Source organism: Scatophagus argus, chromosome 9 (assembly GCF_020382885.2).
Source record: "Scatophagus argus isolate fScaArg1 chromosome 9, fScaArg1.pri, whole genome shotgun sequence".
Classification (NCBI taxonomy): Eukaryota; Metazoa; Chordata; class Actinopteri; family Scatophagidae; genus Scatophagus; species Scatophagus argus.
In genome coordinates this window covers 5,502,803-5,524,464 of record NC_058501.1, presented here as the reverse complement: position 1 = coordinate 5,524,464, position 21,662 = coordinate 5,502,803, and the positions used below count along the sequence as shown (strand labels likewise).

The 21,662-nt window shown below is 40.1% G+C and overlaps 1 protein-coding gene across 16 annotated transcripts in view; it reads left to right on the top strand.

Moving 5' to 3' along the window:
- The window catches only part of rims2a (regulating synaptic membrane exocytosis 2a), a 133,290-nt gene that overhangs the window by 90,739 nt on the left and 20,889 nt on the right, over positions 1-21,662 (top strand). For 8 of the 16 annotated variants that reach the window (XM_046399797.1, XM_046399803.1, XM_046399796.1 and 5 more), the window contains 5 exons: positions 2,480-2,665; positions 4,295-4,401; positions 13,983-14,083; positions 16,951-17,117; positions 17,708-17,947. In XM_046399797.1, the coding sequence (XP_046255753.1) occupies positions 2,480-2,665; positions 4,295-4,401; positions 13,983-14,083; positions 16,951-17,117; positions 17,708-17,947 (801 nt within the window). The remainder of the gene's footprint in view (positions 1-2,479; positions 2,666-4,294; positions 4,402-13,982; positions 14,084-16,950; positions 17,118-17,707; positions 17,948-21,662) is intronic. The other 8 variants (XM_046399811.1, XM_046399808.1, XM_046399810.1 and 5 more) reach the window with 2 other exon arrangements.

Sequence of the window (21,662 nt, the reverse complement as noted above, 5' to 3'; positions counted from 1 at the left end):
GGCTTCTGGGCTGTTCCAAGCAAGTATAGAAAGGCCTGCTGACACCCATCCATCCCCAGGATCCATGCCAACGTCCTAGTGCACCAATAAAAAGAAAAACTCACATCAGCCACCCCATCCAGAGAAACGTTGTAAATGAGTCCACTTTTCTCTGTCTTCAGTCTTCCGCCTGCTGCCATCTGGCTTTCAGTCAATAATAACGTGACATTTGTGCCATTTCTCTCCTCACCAGGAGGAAAAAACTGATGAGTCCTCAGAACCCAGCCCGAGAGCCCAATTGACTTTATTAAAGTGTCACAGAGTTTCCCTCAGGCCCAGCTTGGCTCAGCTTCAGACTAGGGTTATAGCCTAGGTAGCCGTTAACGAGAGCTCTCCGTGTTATGTTCACCCCCTCTCTTTTCATCTACACCAGCAGAGAGAGGAACGCTAGTATCTTAGTATTATCTGAATAGATCTCCCTCTTCCCTTCATGCAGATACAGGTTGTTTCTGTGTGCACGTGGAAAAGGAAAATGAGATGAACAGTGGAAAGCATTAGTTTGGTTTTAGTTTGGTGATTTTCTCCCAGCACATGTTTTTTGATGGTTATGTTGTCTAAAAGTGTTTTCCTAGAACTTGCCCTTTGTGGGGCAGAGCCTGCAGTATATATGTTTCACAACAGCAGCTTTTTCGAGCATAGATAACTAATATATTGGACTCGTTTGAATCAAACAAGAATGCAGTGAACAGCACTATTCCGGTATGGGTATTCTCGTATGTGCATATCATGGCTTTATCCATCAAATTACACCTAATGAGAGGTTTGATTTATAACATGACCTTCATGTTAGCCATAAATCCTTAGCCATAAGAACCTCACAATGAGATCCACTAATGATTATATTGACCATCACTGTAAATGACTGCTAAATGACTGTTAAAGGCTATTTGTCACTTACTGATGAGTCTTTGTTTTGCTGTTGGAGAGACAAAAAGGGCATCTCTACTGGACAATTTTTCATACTGCCAAAGGCTACAGACACTACAAGATCATGACAAGATTAACTTATTAGTTAAAATTCAAATGATGAAATGAAATCACACCATATTAAAACAGTTTCCTTCCACATTCTCAAATGTTTTGAACAAAGTCATGATTGCAAATTATTTCAAGAAGTCTTTTGGTGTCTGTTATCCTTATTGGAATTTGTACTGTGCAGAGACACAAACAGGTATAATGGTTATTTCAAATAGTGTTTGTTTTATTAAACATAAAAACTGTGTTTGATGTGTATGGGCTTTATATTTAAAAATTAAAACCTAAAAAACTTTTACAGTTTCCCAAATAGGGTGCATGCTCTAAATCTGTTCTATCAAAAACTCATGTGCAAAGGTCAAGTTGAATATCTCACTTTTTGACATGTGCCATGTGATGCGGTTTTATGAAAATGCATTTTTCTTCCTTGAAGAATATCCTTATACCCTGTCATTGATTTTCCTAGTTGAGAAACCTCACCTGCTTTTTTTCTGCAGCTCTTCAGATCAGCATGATTTACCTTCATCCTCACTGTGCCAAAAATACTTAGGATGGCTTGACATTTTTTTTTAGGAAATAACACACATAACAAGCCAAATGCATTGTAAAGATACACTTCACTTTCCCCTCACATTTCACTCTGCCTCACACGCCGTGTATATAGAGACACCACAAGGTCCCTGCCAGCTCTACACAACCAGAAGACTACTCAGTTAATTCACTACAGGAACCATAAACCATACAGGATCCACCAAGCTATACATACTGTGAATCCCAAATTCAGCTACTTAGGGAGAATAATAGACAAAGCGGTCATGTTAAAATTAAGTAAACAACAGCATGCAAGTTGAACTATACATTTCACAAAGTAAAGAGTGGCTATTATTATAATACTTGAAATTTCATATAATGAAAACATTAAAGTGAATTCATATTTGTGAATAGGTTTTTCTGACTTAACATGCAGCATTAATGTATAGTTTAATACAGAATAAAACTTAGGCTATGTTTGATGTTGAGTCCATGACAGTAAATATCAAATCAGCTGCAGATTGATTCAGAAATCTGCACCCACAATGCAATGCAAGTATAATAAAATTTGACCATAACTAAACTATATATGATGTTCATTCAAACTGCCTGCTTTGAGTCCAGTGCCCAGCTAACTCCAATGAGGCATCACATAGAAACTGACAGAGTGGCCAGCTAGTAGGCAGGGAAAACATATTCAGAATGTAAAGTGCACTATGTTATTTGTAGTAAATGGGTTAAAACATTCAAAAAACAAACAAACAGAAAAAAGAAGTATATCACTTACATGCACTGTGACCTACGTGCACTTTGCAGCAGTCTTAAGGTTGAAACACATATCTTTGCCCTCCATACTGTCCACCATGCCAGCATACTGTCCCTGCCCTACTGGGGCCCCACTGAGTGCCTGCTAATCTCTCAATAACCTCTGTAGGAACCACGGAGCCATGGATAGACATGAATATCACAGCAGGTCCCGCTCTGCAGACCAGCGGCCCACTATAGAGCGCCCCACATCCCGCTCGCGCTCCACTGAACGCCCCCACGACTCTTCGCTCATGAGGTCCATGCCGTCTCTGCCATCTGGGAGGTCCGCTCCCCCCTCACCTGCCTTGACGAGGTGTGACCCAGATCGGAGACGCTAACCATCTTAGCACAGAAGCAGCCTGGAGTTTTAGTTGTACGATCATTTCCCTGAGGCATAGCTACTCTGGAGGGAGAGATAATTTAAATATTAGCTTAAGTCATCTATAAGTAGACCAAAAACCTAGCCAGTAAGTACAAATTGTATACTAAAGCCCAGTGAATACATTAAAGCTAATATTAGCTATGCTGCTAACTGGGAATGTGCAGTATAGACATCCAGAGGTCTGGTAACTTAAATTACCTAGGTTAGTTTGTTAGGATAGTTACCTAGCTTACCCAAATAGCTTCATATTAAACCATTTAGATAAGCTAGGTAGACTGTTGACTCGCTGTGATTTTGCTATTATATTGTGATTTTTATATTATTCATGTCTTGCTAATCTACAAATCTAGCTGCTAACTACAGACATCTTTATTTCTCTTAGGCAACCAGTACGATTATTTCTTTCCCCAGAGCAGCTCTATCTCTGCCAAATGTTTGCATAACTAGAACCTCTGTAGAACTTAGCCAGTTCAGACCCTGTCCCATGAGCTCCCACCCACCCCGAGCCTGACTAACTCAGAATGAACCTGAAAAACCACATCACTACCACCTACCTCCCACCCTCCCAGTACCCTGTCTCCCTACCTCACTTCACCCCACTTCACCTCACCCACTTCCCCCTCACAACTGCCCCACCACCCACCTAGCCACTTTCTGTTTTGTCCCCAAAAGCACCAGTGCTGTATTTCCTTTACACATGTTCCAGGCACGACAGCCCTGATACCGTAAATAGCGTGCTGACTTGTTTTAATTTGGAACACACTGCTCATACGCTTGCGTGAGTATAGCAGTGATGGTCCAACATTTTACTTTAATTTCATTATTAACATCAACTGATGTTGTTTATCCTGTGATGGCATTCTGTTCTTTTCCTTTTTTGGTTTTGAGTTGCAGCCTTTTGGGGACAGTCTGAACGCATGGTCGTGCTGGTCTGCTGTTTCTGCATTGAACTCTTCTCTCCTAGCAGCTTGATGAGGCGACTATACATGCGATTCACACCTGGCATTTTTTTTTTATTGCAGCTCAGTACTCTAGAGTTGATGTATCCCTCCACTTCCATGCCATGTGCCAAACATCATTGCTGTGTACATAGGTTTTATATTTGAAGATACAAAACGCTTTGTAGATTTCAGATCATCAGGAAATTTTCTTCACAAAGTTACCACATATATATTTACATTATAGAAAGCAATGTCAAGGTATAAACTGTTTATACAACCACTGTTAGAACTATCACGTTGAAGGTTCAGCTTTGAATTATTAAACAATATAATGATCTCTAAGTTGCACATTGGTACAGCTGCTGTCCCTGATTGTCTTCATTTGAGCCTGACAGTGACTGGCATCAAAACGTAGTAAATAAGTTCACTAACATATATGCCAAACTATTAAACAGATCTAAAATAAGTAGATTAGATCATGTATTAGTCTCCCACCATTACTTATAACTTATAGTTTTTCCTTTAAAATCCCTTTACTTTTCTCACACTGTGATGTGGGTACGACAGATCTCGAATGATCTGTGTCTCACCATACTGTCTTCTACTTTTTGTCATGTAGGGCGCATCCTCGTAGTGGATCAGTGCAGACCAGTCCCACCAGTACCCCCATGTCCAGTAGACGAGGACGACAACTCCCACAACTTCCACCAACAGGGAAAGACAGAAGTAAGTCTCATTGTTTTTTAATTGTATTACAGCTCTATGGTCTGTGAAGAGACATGTCTACTGAGAGAGGACATCTTTATATTAGTATGACAGTGTGTTTCTCTTCAGCATATTGTAATGGTATAATTATTAATTTGGTAGCCCAGCTGACTGCCATTGAGAAAGAGCTTTGGTTTTACAGCATTTGCTGACTCTCACACTTCGCTTTGAGTGAGACAGGGATTATTATTTGCTGATGGAATTTCTCTGCATAACTGCAGATCATATCATATATATAAGGATTTTTTTTTGTTAATTTATGTTTCATTGGTGTTTGCTTTTGCCTTCCATCCATAACATCTCTACTCGGTTCCTTTTCCATTTCTCTCTCAGAAGATGGAGACGAAGGAACAGAGCCTTGTGAAGGTCTGTACCTGAATGTGTGGGTTTAGTCTTTCAGACTGAGAGTGCTGGTTTATCTGCACCTTACTCTGAAGGCCAAAACCCTGTCTGCAATGGTGGGTGGTTGGGTTCAATGGAGGCTGAGCTTACACTTTGCTCTTTGAACTCTCCTTCTGTTGCAGCTGTCTTTAACGTACAATTTAGATGTCCTGTGCCGTCATGTTCAGATGTTCCTATGTGATTTTATCAGATTTGGACTGCTGAGATACTTCACCAAAGATAATACAAGTTTGTACTGTCTGTATCTGCTAAACAGGCTAAACATGGGACTTTGAAAGGCAATTAAAGCACAATCATTTGAAGTTCTCACATCTTCACAACTACAAAATATCATTTAAAGTCATATTTGTTCCTCAGCACTCCTTCAACAAATGTTATGAGTTGTACTAAGATGTGACGTCTACCATCAGAAGAACTACGATGAAGGCGATGATCATGTTTCTTCATGTTTTTGAATCAGACACAGTGAAAAAACACTGTTCAAGCTTTGCAGTGATTGGAGGGGATAACTGGGAGAAAGATGAAAAGAGGGCATAAAGCTCAAGGAGTTCTGGAAAACTCGTCAAAGCACTCGCAGAACACTTTCATCATTGTCAGTGTCCATGAGGGCTTTCCCTGTCTCCTGTAAAGCTGCCAACACCCCCCCCCCCACCACCATCTTTACTCTCTCCTTTACACTCTCGCTGTCCTGCCCTTCTATTGTATCTGTGCCATCTTTTATATTATGAAGTTCTGTCTGTCTGGACCTCTCTGTTGCTTCTCTGTGTCACCTTTTCTTTATTATTCTTACTCATGTCTTGCTTTCTACTTTTTCTCATTGTCCCCCCCCCCTGCCCACACACCCAACCCCACTGTACCTTTCAGGCTAGTGGCAGCATGTGTGCAGTGGGAGGTATTGATCTGACCTTGTGCTGTAGCTCCCACCGAGCCGTATGGCATTCAGCTTATGTAATGCACATGTTTGTGTAAGTGTGTGTGTATGGAGTACTGTATGATCTGGACCCATATCATTGCCTCTTGCTGATTACAGAGAAGGACTGTGCTGTTGATAAACCTGCTGTCATTTTGTCTGATTGCTGTGCTTCAGTGTTTAGCCATACCTTATATTTGCAAGTACCTAATTATGTTGTATATTATCTGTTCATGTGTGGCACCTCCTAAGAGGGAACAGGGGAGGAGCTCGGGGCACCTGAACCCCAAAATGGTCGACCAGGTGTGTTTATTAGTAAACAAACAGCCTTTAAACCTGCCCTGAAACATGTTAATTTACAGTGAAAACTAATTAACTTTATGTATCAGCTCTGTTAGGTGTTTGGACCTTGTTTTGTCTTTTGTAAGAAAGTATTGTACAATGCGGGTTGATGTACAGTGCATTCATCCACAGGCTTGAATGAATGGCCAGGCTGTTGGCAGAAACTGGAGTTCCCCACAGTTTCCACTTCCTACTTTCCCATCTGTTTATATGGCTTGCTTCTTTGACTGTGTGGTGCTATTACTCAACACTGCTGTGGCTGCAGTGCTGCCTGACTCAGTGAATACTGTGTCTAAGGTCTCTAAAAAGTCACATTCTCTTTTAAATTGCCTATAATCTATAATCAGGTATTCTGCTGACCAAATGCTGCTGCAAGAAAGTTATATGTTGTATTATGAGAATGGAAACAAATGCTTGGCACATGTAAACACACATTGTGCTGCAGTATTAACCTAAATTTCACAGCATTTCTGTGTAGGGGCTTCTATATGCCATCTAATATTCAGTATCTTAGGATGCTGGAGTGTGTTTGTGTGTGGATCTGTGGGTGTATGTGCGTCTGTCTTCGAGCACATACAGTATGTGTTGCCATGTGAATGTGAAGTACAGTACCAATATAAGTTTTCAGAGCTTCAGCCTTTCACAGTCCTCCATCTGTCTCTCTACTAGCAGCAGATTGTGAGGAAAAACCCCAAGGCCAACCGGTGAATGGGAGGAAAGGCAAGTCCTCTCAGTAGTGTGATGGTGTGACTTTGCTGTGTGGGCTTTCTCGGTCAACAAGTTCTCCTTATGTGAGAACTCCTTCACTATCATCTCTAACTCTCAATACTTTGCTACTCTTAGTGACTCCTTCTTATCTGTATAGAATATAGCCCTTTTATTCATTCTTCCTTTTGTCCACATTTCATCTGTTGTATAGACTAGAGTGTAGTTAATTCCTATTGAGTTGATTTGGAGTGATGAAATTAGAGAGTTGGATGTAGCTGAAGCTGATGTTAATATGTACCGAGTGCTGTCATTGTGATTTCTGTTGGTTTGTTCTTCTCTGGCTCCAGTAAGGCCCCAGTCTGCTCTCCACTTTGATAGAACTTAATTCTGCTCAGCTTCACCTCACAGAACTCTCCATTTCCACGGTGAAATCGCCAATCGTTTTAATTAGACATGGATTACTGAGCACACACACACACGCATACATCCTGTACAGTACTCCATTAAGACTGGCTGTTTCAGTCATACGTAATTCATGTTTAGAGCAATTCTTTGCAGTTGGCCAAACACAGTCAAAAGATAAATTAATGCATCTCAACAAATAATAATCTAAGTGTAATATTCCCTGGATCCTGTGCATTGTGTGTTGCTGTTGAAGTACTGCAGAGTATAATCTTTTTATAGAACCTTATAGAGTGTTACCCCTTTTGGCCAGCAGATGGAGCAATGTTCATTATCTTTGATGAGGAGCTGTCCATGATTTCAGTGCTGAAGTGTTATAGTGTTTTTCTTTCCTGCCAGTTCTCACTAAAGGTCTCAGTTACCTCTGAAAAAAGATACACATAACAGTTTTAGCATGTAAAATGAGTATTAAAAGGTAATGAAATAAAAAATTATTCTTTTTAGCACGTTTGACACAGCATCTTCCTCATCAAAGTTCCCTTAATAATTCAAGGTGGTGTGCCTGAGTTTCCTGTGGCATGCAAACCAGTGTGTGCGTGTGTGTGTGTGTGTGTGTGTGTGCGCGTGTGTGTACTTGTGTGCATGTGTGTGTGTGCATCTTGCTGTAGAAGTGACATGGGAGGACCAGCAGCGAGGGCTGAATGGCTCTTTGTCTGATGGAGGGACACAGCCACACCCCTCCCTCACTGACACAGGTTGGTTGGTCTGGGTGTGGATTTCTGACTCTTTAAAAGCTATATTTCATTACTGGACTTTTTCGGAATCAATATGAGTCCATGAACAGGAATTAGCTCTGTCCTGTCACGACAAACAGAGAGGATATGCTACCACCTGACTGTGCATCATGGTGATGAGGTGGAGCCTCATCATGATTAAAATAATAGCAAAGTTCTTATAAAATGAAACTGTTTATTAGAGCCCAGGCTGTGTGAGTTAAGTGTGAGGACTCAGACAGTTGTGTCCACAAAATATATGACTTAGATGTAATTGTTTTAAGACATTTTAATGCAGAAATGTTTCATACTATATCTTTAAACCAGCCAAGGAAAAGCAACCAGTAGTCTTTCAATTTGTCTTTCATATGTCCATTTTATTGCTGAAAATGGCTGTGACAAACCCAGGTAAGGGACATATGAATTGATACACACTTATTTAAAATACTGTGGAACAGCTTCTTATAATGTCCCATAGTATAGCTTTTTGAGAGCTTTCAAAAAAGAACTTAATTTTTAAAGTAAGAGTAAAATTCTTCATATGAACAGTGTTTGCTATAGACCAAGAAAAGACAGTCTTTTACTTCTCATTCATGGTCTCATATGAAGTTATGCACTTTCAAGTCTCAGCAATATTTCACCAAAGTAATGTGTCCTTGAAGACTTTTTCCTGCACTGTCCTTCACTGTTTGTGTGGACTGTTATCAACTGGATTACAGCCTCACCAGAGACACACCTGGACAATGTACAGTAGAAGCTAAATGTTAAAAACATGTTTAAAGAAAATGTGCAGATAAAATGCAGGGAGTCTGCTTCACATTTTGTATGGGCTGGTAGAAATATTTCCCAGTTCAGCCTGTGGATGGTGTCCTCATTTTGTGTCTCTTTCTGCTTGGTGTGGTTTTGCAGTGCAGCATGTAGCTGTTTCTGTAGACACTTTAAACTGATCTTGGTACATCTAATTACCACATCATTACTTCTTTTTATTAAAGTGTCTTTTCACAGTTTTCTGCTTTTAAAAAATATAATGTTTGATTTGGTGCTGTCATCCACAGATGTGTTTTAGAAAACATGAAATATATTGCTAAGGTAATGACTGGCTCAGTATAAGTAGGGATGAGGGTGGTGATGGGTGGGGGGTAAATTCATTCAATATTAGACAAAGCCAGAACAAAAACAGCCCAAACAGTAAAGTGTCTGCAACTACTGTTTTTATGAGGTTTTTTTTGGAATTGTTTCACTTGCTGTTTTACCTTTGTTTTGTTAGGGTGTGTGTACAATTTTTCGCTGATGAATGTGTAGCTGTAACATGTAGTCTGTGTTGTGGGCTAACAAGGCCCAGTGGATTAGACATGGCTGTAAAGCCTCTGCCTGCCACCGCCCGAGATTCAGGCTGTAATGGACCCTCATCAGTCAGTCTCCTACACTCTCAGTTCCTCCCTGGTCCTCTTTGTTTTCCAGACTCAGTCTTTCTTAAAACTTTTCAGGTGGTTCTCTGTTGTGCGCTTTGTCCCTGCATATTTGTTAAAGCTTTCATTTGTCCTGGATAGGTTTACTGAGGGTAGTCTTTTCCTGCCAGACTATATTCAGCAAGAGTGATTTTGTATAATTTTAAAACAAACCCCTCACCAGCAATTGTTCACTATTTTCCCTTACTAGTCATTTATACACAAGCATGCACGCTGCCACTAACAGTGTCTCCAGATCTTGAAGAGAAACAATATGTCCTTGACTAAAATATAAGTGAGTGGAATAACGTGGATGATGTGGGGAAGTTTTTCAGTTCAGTTTTGCTCGATCTTACACAGTATGTCTTACACTCAAAGCTGCTTTGACATAAATTGAAGTTACCCAGTTACTGGGAGCAAAACTGAGATAATAAAAAATCCTTCCAGCATGTTACAGCATTTCTTTGCTCTCTTCTGCTATTTGGTGCACAGTTCCTATCCAATTGTTCACATATTTTATACTTTTCAGAACTTAGTACCATGGTCGTTAAGCTCATTTTTCACCAGGCTTTAATAACACATGCTGACATTTACAAGACATTTGGGTGCCTTGGAGTCAGAATACTTTCTTTGTTGTTGTTGTTTGTGAGCTCGTTGTCATCTTGCTGTTGTGTCTACAGCTGAAGTCTGTACTCCTGGAATAAGTTGTCATTCAATGGCTGGTGAGGTAATTATCATATGTCAATACCATCTAGTGTTAACCCACCACAGCACACTTTTCCACACTGACTTGTTCTAGTTTTTACTCCCGTCTCTGCCTTAATATATCACTCTGTTATCCTGATGACCTACATCATGCAGCTGAAGTAAGGAGGAAAAAAAATCACTTGCTCTTGATTATCATTTGACTCTCTAATGAGGTGATGTTCGCTGCCACTAAGAGATGAAAGCTGGTGAGGCAGATGTCTCACATTGTCTTTTTATTCATGTGACACTTCATTATTCACCCTAATGGAGTACTAATTGCACAAAATGCAAATTCTGTGTAAGGGAGTATGAAAATTGAGTCTGATTGGAGTGGGCCTCTGTTGCCACCCCTTCTGTCACTGCTGTTTTTATCAGGACTCCAGGACGGAGATTAGACAGGAAGTTTGGAGAACAGAGCAGTGGACAGAGTGGGCAGACTCGGGACAGGGGGGGGTCACAATCTGACCTCGATGCTCAACCCACAATCTGAGGTCATGTGGGACCACGAGTGGTTGCTTACACAGGATCAAAACACACAGGGTCTCCATCTTTGGAAAAAAAAAAAAGAAAGGAAACAAATTTTTTCCAGCAGGCTGAGCAGACGCTAAGGACATGAATAATATGAAGACGGGGGAAATATGTAATCTGAAGCAACAGATATGCCTGAAAGCAAGTCAGACTTGTTGTTGCATAACCCTCTTTCAGGAAGATACACGTATAGGAAGATGCCTGTGTGTGTGTGTGTGTTTGTACGCATTTGAATGTACACTCTGGTGCTCTACTCAGGTTACGCGAGTATTTTCGTCAATTATGACATTTTTTGCTGAGAAAACAAGTGATAGTTGGCTCTCTCTTTTGTGTGCTCGCTGCTCTGTGCTTTTAGTTTTGTGGGGTTTTTTTTCCTTTATTTTTTGTTATTTTTCCAGGCTGTCTGCCCACAGTTTCCCCCATGCAGACTCAAGTGACATCCACTTCCCCTTCTTTCCCCTCCTTTCCTCTCCCTCTTCCCCCCACTTGTCCTCAGAGGTCTCCAGTTTCTATCTTCTTTGAGACATTAACATTCTCTTTACTGTTTCAGCTCTTTTTCCTTTAAAGCACAGAACCTCACCTTCCCAACCTCTTCCCCCTCTTTCTTATTTGTAATAACTAAAGTGTTAGCCTCTACCTCAGCCTGTCCTGGCCTCGCACCCTCTTTTTGACTTCTCACTGTGCCCATGGTGGAGTTTGTGTTCTTGGTTTACTCTATGATTTTGTTTGTGCGTTCGGCGCTCGTTGTTTTGTCATTATCGTGTCGTGTTGTTGTTGTGTTGTGTCCCTCCCTCCCTTCATCCTCTTCACTCTGACTCTCCAAACCTGGCATACATGACGATCACTGCGATGGCGTCGCCCTCCCTCCTTCCCTCTTCGTCTCCCCCGCCCACCCTACCCCTCCACCCCTTACCCTTCGTGCATCCTCTCACATCCATCTTCCTCTCCTCTGTCTGTGTCTGTCCACTCTGTGATGTGATCCCAGAAGACACGGACTCACCAAGTTGGACGAACTCAGGTCTGTCCCTTCTTCTTCTTCACCTTCTTTCTTTTCTGACTCAGCCTTCTCTTCTTCTTCTTCTTCTTTTTCTTCTTCTTCTCTCACTTTTGTTCACTCTGTACGTCTTCCTGGCTTGCCCTCCCCCACCCACCTTCCCTCATCTCAATCATTTTTTCTCTTCCTGCTTCACTCGCCTCAATCCTCTTGAGCGTTTCATGCTCTCAATTGCTCTGTAGGCAACGCTTTCAGCTTCTTTGCCATGTCACACTCTTTTTATTTTGCTGTGGACAGACTGTGTGCGGCTCATAGAAGCATGCTCATGGTCACGCTACTGCGGCTTCTTTGCAGCAGGCCTTGACGTGAGACACTGTTATTTTCTCCCTAGAAAGCCTTGTTGATATGACTGCAGAATTCTCTTCATTTGATTACACTCTTTGTGGAAACACATTTTCAACATTTCTTTAAACCAATTTAGTAACCTATTAAAGTATAACTTAACTGACAATAAACAATAACCAATAAATCATCTTTATCTACTTTTCTCATTGAAGTGAAAAAGTGATGATGAGGTTGAAGAACTGACATCCAAGACACCTCTCTGGAAGTCTTGTCATCTCTTTGAGGTTGCTAGACTTCCATCAGAGCTTTAAAGGAAGTCCCTCAGCTGATCAGGATATAAAGAAAAAAGATATCTAATATGATGCATATGCTGCTTGCAGGCACAGTTTGTTACCTTAAGACAGAGCCTAGTGCACTGTTTCTCCCTGTCTTTGGGCTAGGCTAAGCAGTCAATCTAATATCAAACCATTTCTTTATAACTTTATATAATCAGATAAGATTCATCACTTTTTGTCTTTTTTAACCTCAGATCCATTTTCTCATTTCAAATCCAATTCACTGGTAGACAAAGCTATCAAAACAAACACTAAAACACTGTCCTCATGCTTTTAGATTGCTCGATAATTTCAAAAGCTACTGAGCTACAGCAGCTACTTAACACAATTAAAGGTTTTTAGGCCAGCAGATACTGAAAATGTTTGCTGATATAGTTTGAGAAACCACTTTTTTGAAATTATTCTTTTGCTGCACTTAACAGAAAACTTGTGATGAAGATGTGCAAGTGTGTAGGCTGAGTTGTTACTGAGACAGTGTAGTGAGGGTTAACAAATAGCCAAGACAGACAGAGAATAGACTCCACTGAAATGAGAAAAAAAAAATCACTTTGCCTCACCTGTGCAGTCATTCATTTGCTCTTAGCTTGTGCTACTTTTCTTTCTTCTCTGCGTGTATGTGAAGCTACAAGCGTTCTGTATGTGTGCATGGCACTTGTGTGTATACATTCATCTTCACTTCATCATTGCTATCATATGACACAAAAGTAGAGACAGAGAGCAAATAGAAAGAATGGAAATGCGAGTACAGCAGGAAAGCCATAATTTGGTGGCAACTGAAAATTGCTTTTGCAGAGACGAACACATGTAGCAGTTTGAGCAGAAGGCATTTGTTGTGAGGTATTATTTTTATGCTTTATTTTACTTTTAGTTCTATAAAAGGTGCTTTGTGAATAATGTAGTGCCATTGTTACTTCCGAAGAACAAGGTTAAGCTGTTGAATTGATATTGCTTGATATTGGTATAATGCAGATTGCATATGCAGCCAAATGAAACAAAGCGCTGCGCTTAAGTTGAATTTGGGAGGAGATCAGATGGGCAAACAGGACGATGAGATGAAGCATTGAAAGAGGGGAAAACAGTGATTTTGCAAGCCTTTTACTTTGAGCTGAGAGGAACCCTTGGCCAATTTGTCGGATCTTTGAGGAGTTTCATTTGGTGTCAAAGGATTGGCATTTATCTAGACTTTCATGTAAAACGTGTCCCAGTGTGGGTTATAAGCGGCGCCGTAGGCTGGATATTTTGTTCATTGAATCAATAAATGCTATTTCAGCTACATGCTGCTGTGTTAAGTGCTATTTAGTCAATTAAGAACACCATTGTGCTCAAAATCTTCCAGAAAGTTAAATAAGCCTGGTATTGTGACAACTGGTTACAAATATAGCTGTTTAACGTGTTATACAGCTTACCTTAACCAGTCAGTATCTTCTGTTTGTGTTCCTCTTTTAATACAGCCGACCATTCAGCTTTTTCCCATTAGATCTGTCCTTGTCATAGCTCATGGCTCATAGCTCAGCAGAAGCTTGTCTCTCACCACAACAGTATGTCCCTCCATAAGACCTTCCTCACTGCATCAGCACCCATCTGACAGTCTTCTATCTCTGTGCTCAGGTATGGACATGGAGGAGAGGACCAGGCAGATGAAAATGAAGATGAACAAGTACAAGCAGGGAGCGGGCTCAGACTCCAGACTGGAGCAGGACTACCACAAGGTAAAAACATGTCCAGATATGCTGAGTGCATGCTTCACTGCTTCAGATTCACTGTAAACACATATCTACTGTATACTGTTTGCATGGATGCACCATGCATAGGCCATATGGCACACTTTGCAGGCAGTCGAGCATGTACACATATCAGCCTCATACCGTGCATGTGTGGTGATGTTTGAACAGTGTACATACAGTGTAGGCACAGAGTGACACCAAAACAGGAAAACACTCAACTCAGTTTAAAGATTAAAAAAAAGAACACTTAGGTTCAGTATCTCATATACTCAGAACTCACTAGAACTCAGCAGCTACATGCCTTCCCAGATGTCTTAGTAAGTAGTTGGAGCATTTCCCAGGCCTCACTTAGAATTAGAAGTGAAATATTGATGATAATAATAACAATAATAATAATAATGATGATGATTCATTTTCACAGCAGGGTATGGGCATTATTTTGAACAACTGGGATGAAGTTTATAGAAAGTTACAGGACTGTTGTGTCTGTGCCATTCTTTAGTACTCCGCACAAACAAAAGTGAATACCTCCTAATCTTAGTACATAAAGCCAAAATGATCTGTAACATTAAGGGAGGAAAAGTGTTTTCTCTTTGTCATTTGGATGAACTGAGCCTTTAAGCCTTTATTTGTAAATTCAAGGAATGTGACAGTGAGTGTGTGCAGAGTCAGATGTTTACTATATCTGTTCTGGAGAGGTCCTGAACGTGTTTAGAGAGCCCAGCCTGAGCCTGGTGTCTCGTCTGGGACAAGCCATGTAAAACAAAGGCTCCTTGTCCAGCTTTCCTTTTATGTCAGTGGTATGAAAACTATTGCATTAGGAGCAGCCAGTGAGTTCACTACAAGCCTATAAAAAGCAGATGAAATTGTGAGTTGTCTTTTTCTGTTGAACAGTATCTTCCTTGAAAGAGCCATTGACAAAACAAACTTTGGAGTGAATGCTTATAAACAGCAGTGTGTTACAAAACCATAACCCACAGTTCAGGTTCTCTTACAGTAAACACACCACAGAAAAATATACACAGGATATCATATACACATCCAGCTTACAAGCTTTGTTGCCCCAAGTGGTGCCAAGACTGTCATGGCAGTTGAGCTTCTAAAGAAGCCTGTGTCAGTTTTAGTATAAATCTGCCATCTAAATTCAACTAAATCCAATTCCAGATATGGAAACACTCACAATCCCTTTTTAAGTAAAAGAATACCTCAATTTTCACAACTTAACTTGAGTAAAACTAAGTAAACTAAACTAAGTGTTATTAGCAATTTGATTATTATTATAGATATTCCAGAAGCATTAACATGTAACCATAACATTATGCACATAGTTGGCTGGAGAGAAAAACACAGTATTGCCCACTGAAAACAAGTACACGTATAAAGTAGTAGACTTGGTCAAGCACACAAGTACAAACCCAGTTCCAATAAAGTTGAGACGCTGTGTAAAACAGAATGCAGTCAATTGCAAACAAATTGTGTTAACTGACAGTTTTACAGTGTGTTCCTGAGCCCATGTAGTAACATCCTTTACACAGTCATGTGGTGAACCTCAGCCCGTCCCTGCTTGTGAACGACTGAGCCTTTCGAGTCATGATCCTGTCAAATGCCACGTGGTGCTGGCATCAAATTCCGAATGAGCATGTATTCACAAAAATCAACGAAGTACAACATTAGATGTATTGTCTTCGTGTTGTTTTCAATTGAGTGAAAAACAATTATCACAGGCTGTTTTAATTATTATTATTATTATTATTATTATTATTATTATTATTATTATTATTATTATTTTACACAGTGTCACAACTTTGATTGTATCACACATCACTATCAAACACAGTTATTGCCTCAGTTCTGTTTCTGGTGATGTAATCAGTGTATGCAAGAGCCAGACCCCCCCCCCCCTTTCATTATTGGGATCATTGTTAATCACAGGCTCATCGATCAGAAAGTGATGAATCCTGAGAGTGAATGGGACATGGGATGGGACAGTCTCTTCTAAGTGCTCTGGGCACACTGAGCTACCTGACAGTAACTCACACTGTGTGCCTTCAAGATTCAACCCTCAGCCTTATGTTTTCTACTTCTTTGATGTATTTGACTGAATTACATCCTGACATTTCAAAAGGCACACCTAATGTGCCTTATGTAACAACTTCATTCCGTCTCTTTCTTTCTGTGCTCCTCTGAGAGCTAAACTAATAAACCTACATTATTCACATTCACTTCAGCCTACTTGTGCAGCAGAACTTATCTTGATCAAGACTGCTTCAGTCTTTAAGAAGCTAAAGGTATGCGAGCAGTGTTTTTGTTTTGTTTGAGCTTAAAGCTCATGCCCCTTTGTCACTGTTTAAAGTTTATATTGAAGTTCATATTTGACCATTTATATTAATAAAGTGTCTCCTTTTTACAAATACATTGTGAATAACCACAGGTTAACCACCACAATAGCCATTTTCCTGTTGTCAGAATCAGAATCAGAATCAGAATCAGAAAAGACTTTATTGCCATGTAAGTGAAGAGGTTTCACATTACTAGGAATTTGTCTTGGTGATTGGTGCATACATAGAACATAACAGTAACATATAATTGAAGAATAAAATAAAATAAAAAATAAAGATAAAAATAAAATAGAATAAGGTAACACAAAATAAAATAAGTGAAATAAATACTTTACTGGAGGTAGTTCAAAAGTAAGGTGCAGGGTGGAGTATAGTGCAAGTGGGTGAGGTAGACAGTGCAAATGAACAGCAGGTGAACAGTGAATGAGCAATGTGTTGTTGTGTTATGCGTTTGAGTCAGTAATAACCTCTTTCCTTTATTTATTATATTTTATTTTTATTTCCTCTCCGCAGCGTTCAGGCAGAGATCCACGTGGCTCAGACAACCTGTCGGCCAAATCATCGGACAGCGATGTAAGCGACGTGTCCGCTGTGTCGAGAACCAGTAGTGCCTCTCGGTTCAGCAGCACGAGCTACATGTCTGTCCAGTCAGAAAGACCCCAAGGAAACCGCAAGATCCGGTAGGCCGATTGTCCACAGCAGACAGTGGACAGCGAACTTCGTCTCACTCTTTAAACTCATCGAGCTGTTATCAGATGTGGACAAACCCCCCCTCAGCTGTGAACTCCTTTGAAAATATACATTGCCACGTTCAGACATTTTCAGTTCTGAAAGTGTTTGCACCTGGTCAAACTTGAAGAGGAAAATGCACAGTCCAGTGCTGTGTGTCATTTTCTCACCGTGATGAGTTCAAGTTTGGCTCTGTATTAGAAAAATCTAGAACCAAATGATTGAACTCTGCTCATTCCAGTTGTGGGGGAAGTTTGGCCATATCTGGCAACACACTGACACATAAAACACATTGCATCTCTTTTGGTGTTGTTTCATATCAAAGCAAAAAAACAAAAACAAACCCAAAATCATTTGCATGGTGCTTTCTTGTCCATTTCTGTTTTCTGTTATTTTGATTCAGTCTGCTTTCGATCTGGTCTGCACTGTGTCTCTCTGTGTCTTTGTCTTTTTTTCTCTCGTTGTTGACAATGTTCATGCTTTGTTTGGTTTTCTTTTTGCTTTGCATGTGCTGCTCTGTTGCTTTCGTCTCCGACTTCAGCCAGTTGCGATCAAGGAGCCATTCTCGGGAGGGAGATGAGCATTTAGGAGAAGTGCTAGAGGAGGAGGAGGCAGGTGGGGGAGGAGGAGAGGAAGGCAGAAGGGAGAGTAAAGAGGGGCGATTGCAGGGAGGGAGGAAGGGATCGTTGGGGGAGGTAGACACAGACAAGGAGCATCAGGAGGATTTGGTGGAGCAAGAAGAGGACTTGCACCAGAGAAGTGTCTCAGAGACTGACCTCAGGTAACACGTCTGGCAGCCTCCAACTGTAGAATCCTACTAACAGTAATGAAGACCTCCCAGATCCCAGTGACCTACTGACTTTTGCACGTTTATATGATGATGTGCAATGCAGAATGTGGTGTCTATCCTCCACCCTTTAATCTTGACACATATGTAATTGGCCCTATTAACCCTTACCTATACTAAATTGGAGTAGCATTACTGCTGGACAACTGTAGTGAGCTGATAACAGTTGAGTAACCCATGCAGCCTTTTCACACTAGTAGCAGATGAGATGGATATAGACTACAAGTAAGCATTTAGGATGAGTATGTGTATGAGTTCAACCAATTGCAAATTATTTTGTAGCCATGCCGACAGATTCAGTTTCATTTACTGAGATCTTAAGATATCATGTGCAGGAAGACAGTGTGCATGCACAGGATTTATGTATGTATGTATAAGTAGTCACTGCAAGGGAGGAAAGGGAAGGGAGTGGCATAAGATGAAGAAGGAATTCACCAATGTTTTCTTATTTGGGATTCATCCTTATGTGAGAACACAAAATAGACATATTCAAGGGTACACATTACTGTGTTCTCTGCAGTTCTACAGTATAGGAGTAAATTTACAGTATGATTATTTAAAGGCTACAGTTCATTTCTAGAAAGAAATGCATCATTTACTCATTTCGTTTCAAAATTCAATCAGGTTCCAGTACCTATATTTCTTTTTTCTTTTTTTTTTCTTTTTATTTTTTTAGTGTGGGAGACTAGAGATTGTGGGAGATTGTTATGCCAATTAAAAACAACTGACACATCCTTTAAATTTATGAGGACAGTGAGATTCATCATTAAAAATTTGTGCCAGTATGTAAAACAGCTAAAACAGAACGTGATGATTTGCTAAACCTTTTTGACATATAGAGAACAGTACAAAGACAGTGGGAAAGTTGTGTACTGCTCAGAAAGCACCAGTTTGTGAACACTTTGTGAAACACACAATTGTATTGTTACTACATGGGCTTAGAAACACTTTGCATAACTGTTGTTGGTAAACAGCTTTTGTTTGCAAATGATTACATTCTGTTTTATTTGAGTTTTACACACCAGTTCTGTGGTTTGAGAACAAGTCATGAATCTGACTTAGACATTTTTTAGGACCTTTCTAATGAACAAATTTAAGAAAACACTTAGGAAAATATTGGTGAATGAGGCCTTATGTCCTGGTTGCTCAGATCAATCCACAGATCAGCAGACTTTATTAAAGACTGACTTTTCTGACTTTGGTCAGTGGAAACTGTTGGCTGGATAACTCCTAACTAACCAGGACATTGCCAAGATATGCATGCTGTTTTTGGAATCTTTTTATGAAAAGTGAAGAATCCAATACAGTAAATTGGAGGCAAATCCAAATGTGTTCACATCCTTGGTCCTGGAGCTAGACATAGACATATGAGAGATGGATATCTTAAAACCTCAGTGAATAAAACCAGACCCATCTATTAGCATGCCAAAGTATTACTCAGTGTAAGTGAAGGAAAATGAAACCTTCCCTTAAATATCCCTAAAGTAGCGGTATGTGACACAGAGAATTTGTTGCAATGCAAAACTAAAGCTTAAAACTTACACAGTGTGTGAGCAGACAGCAGTGAGGTGATATGCTCTCTTTGGCACCTTAAAGGCACACTGCAGTAACAATGCTTTCTCTTGTTACATTATAGTTACCTTTTCCTTGTATTCCACACATGTATGGACATCTTTACTTTTTAAGTCTCGCAGACTGATGTGGTTTTTACACCTTGACTGTATTCAACAGGACCCTATTTTATTGTGGCCACGAGAGAGTATAGCTTCATTCCTGAAGAGTATATGAATGACAGGTTAAAAAAGTATGTCAAGAGCAAATTCAAGAACAAACTGAATCCCACAGCAGGCTAACAGCTTAGCTTGCTCTCCTAATAAGATGTCTTCACTATCAAATCACATTCACAGCAGGATCTAAGCTGGTGCTTCTTGCCTGCTTGGACTCGAGAGAAAACACATTAAGATAAAAGCCATGCTATGTGTGATTAACTCTGAACCTGTGTATACAGTCTGATTAGGAAACACACAGCACATGTGTAGAAGGCCAGATACACATGGCAGAAGTGTGAGTTGATCCATTAATGCTAAAAGACGATCTGAAAAAGAATCCTGAGACAGTGCAGTGTTGTCTACTGAGGCTGCAATCTGTGTTGCTTTACTGGGTGTCTGCGCTGCTCAGTGCTGGAATGTCGCTTCGCTATGTTGTCTGTCTGTCTGTCTGTCTATTTGTGTTTTCTACATGCTATCTGAGTCAGACAGTATCGCTCTGCACCTTAACTTGTCATCACAAACCTCCCACATTCCTCCAGCTGCTCCTTGACCTGCCATTTCACTGTGTGTAACACCACAACCCTCATACCTAGACTGTCAAACTGTAATCGGTTCACTTTCAGTCAGAGTCACCAGAAACTGTAATTATATAGTTAAGTTCAATTTCAAGTGAGGTCTTCCTTGACTGAAAGTGAGCTGGATTAGTCCTTCTTTAAGACTCTTATCTGTGTGATCAAGCCCATTTCCTTCATGACAGCTACAGTATAAATCTGTAATTTACCTGTGTTTTCACCACACGTGAGTCTTTGCACATTCTGCAACACATGAGCAGAGAATTACTAGTATAACTAACTAACTAACCTAATAAATAAATAATACAGGTCCAAACAAATATTATGTTCAATAATAATCCTATTTTTACTCAAAAGTATTTGCATAGCAATAATAACTGAATACTACTCTTTTATCAAGTAATAATGTCATGAAACAATCAGATGATAAATTCATCAGTGAGTGCCCAGTGTCATACTCATATGTTCAGTGCTGAGTTTTATATATGAACTGTATATGTGCATATGGAAACATTGCTTTTCAACATCAGAAGCACTAACTGTAAAAAGTACAGAAGAAACTTCTGGGTCTGAAAAGTGAAGCCAATATGCTGGCACTTTAAATCTGCACTCGTTCTAATGGCCTACACCGGAGAGAATGCAGGCCCCCAACAGTTTCTTGAGTTGTCCTTAAGTTTACTTAAGTTTATGATTATCTTCAACACAGTATGATATTCATTTAAATTATGGTCGTATGTAAACAAATGATAAAGCTGGGTATGCTTTAGGTAGTGGCTACATTGTGACTGATAAGTTGCCCTCCAGTTCTAACTCAGATCCAATCAGATAGAGATTAAGCAAAGCCTGTCCTCCCCAGCTTCACCATCTCATTCAAATATGATCACTTCTGGCTCGAAACAATGTAAGTAATGTCAAAGTAGAGTCTTCAAAACCGTATTCCGCAAAGCAGTGGGCGAGGTCATGGTGGGTTTACATTTGGTCATAAGCTTAGTTGTGTGATTTCGTCTATATTTTCCATGTGTTGTTATGTAAGCTCTGCCAGTGACGACACTCACTTCAGCCTGTACAATGAACTTTACACAGTAAATGAGACTGAGCTATGAGACTTTCGAGATACCGATACCGTACATACTGAAAATAATTAATACTCCATTTAGAAATCTTCTGAGGAGTCTGAAAGTGTAATGAATAAGAGGCTACCTGCTTCAAGCGATAAAGCTTCATTCACTGCTCCGCTTATCTATGTATGAAAGCCACAAGCTACATTTACTTATGACTCATCTTGTATGTATTGAGGTCACAGTGTAA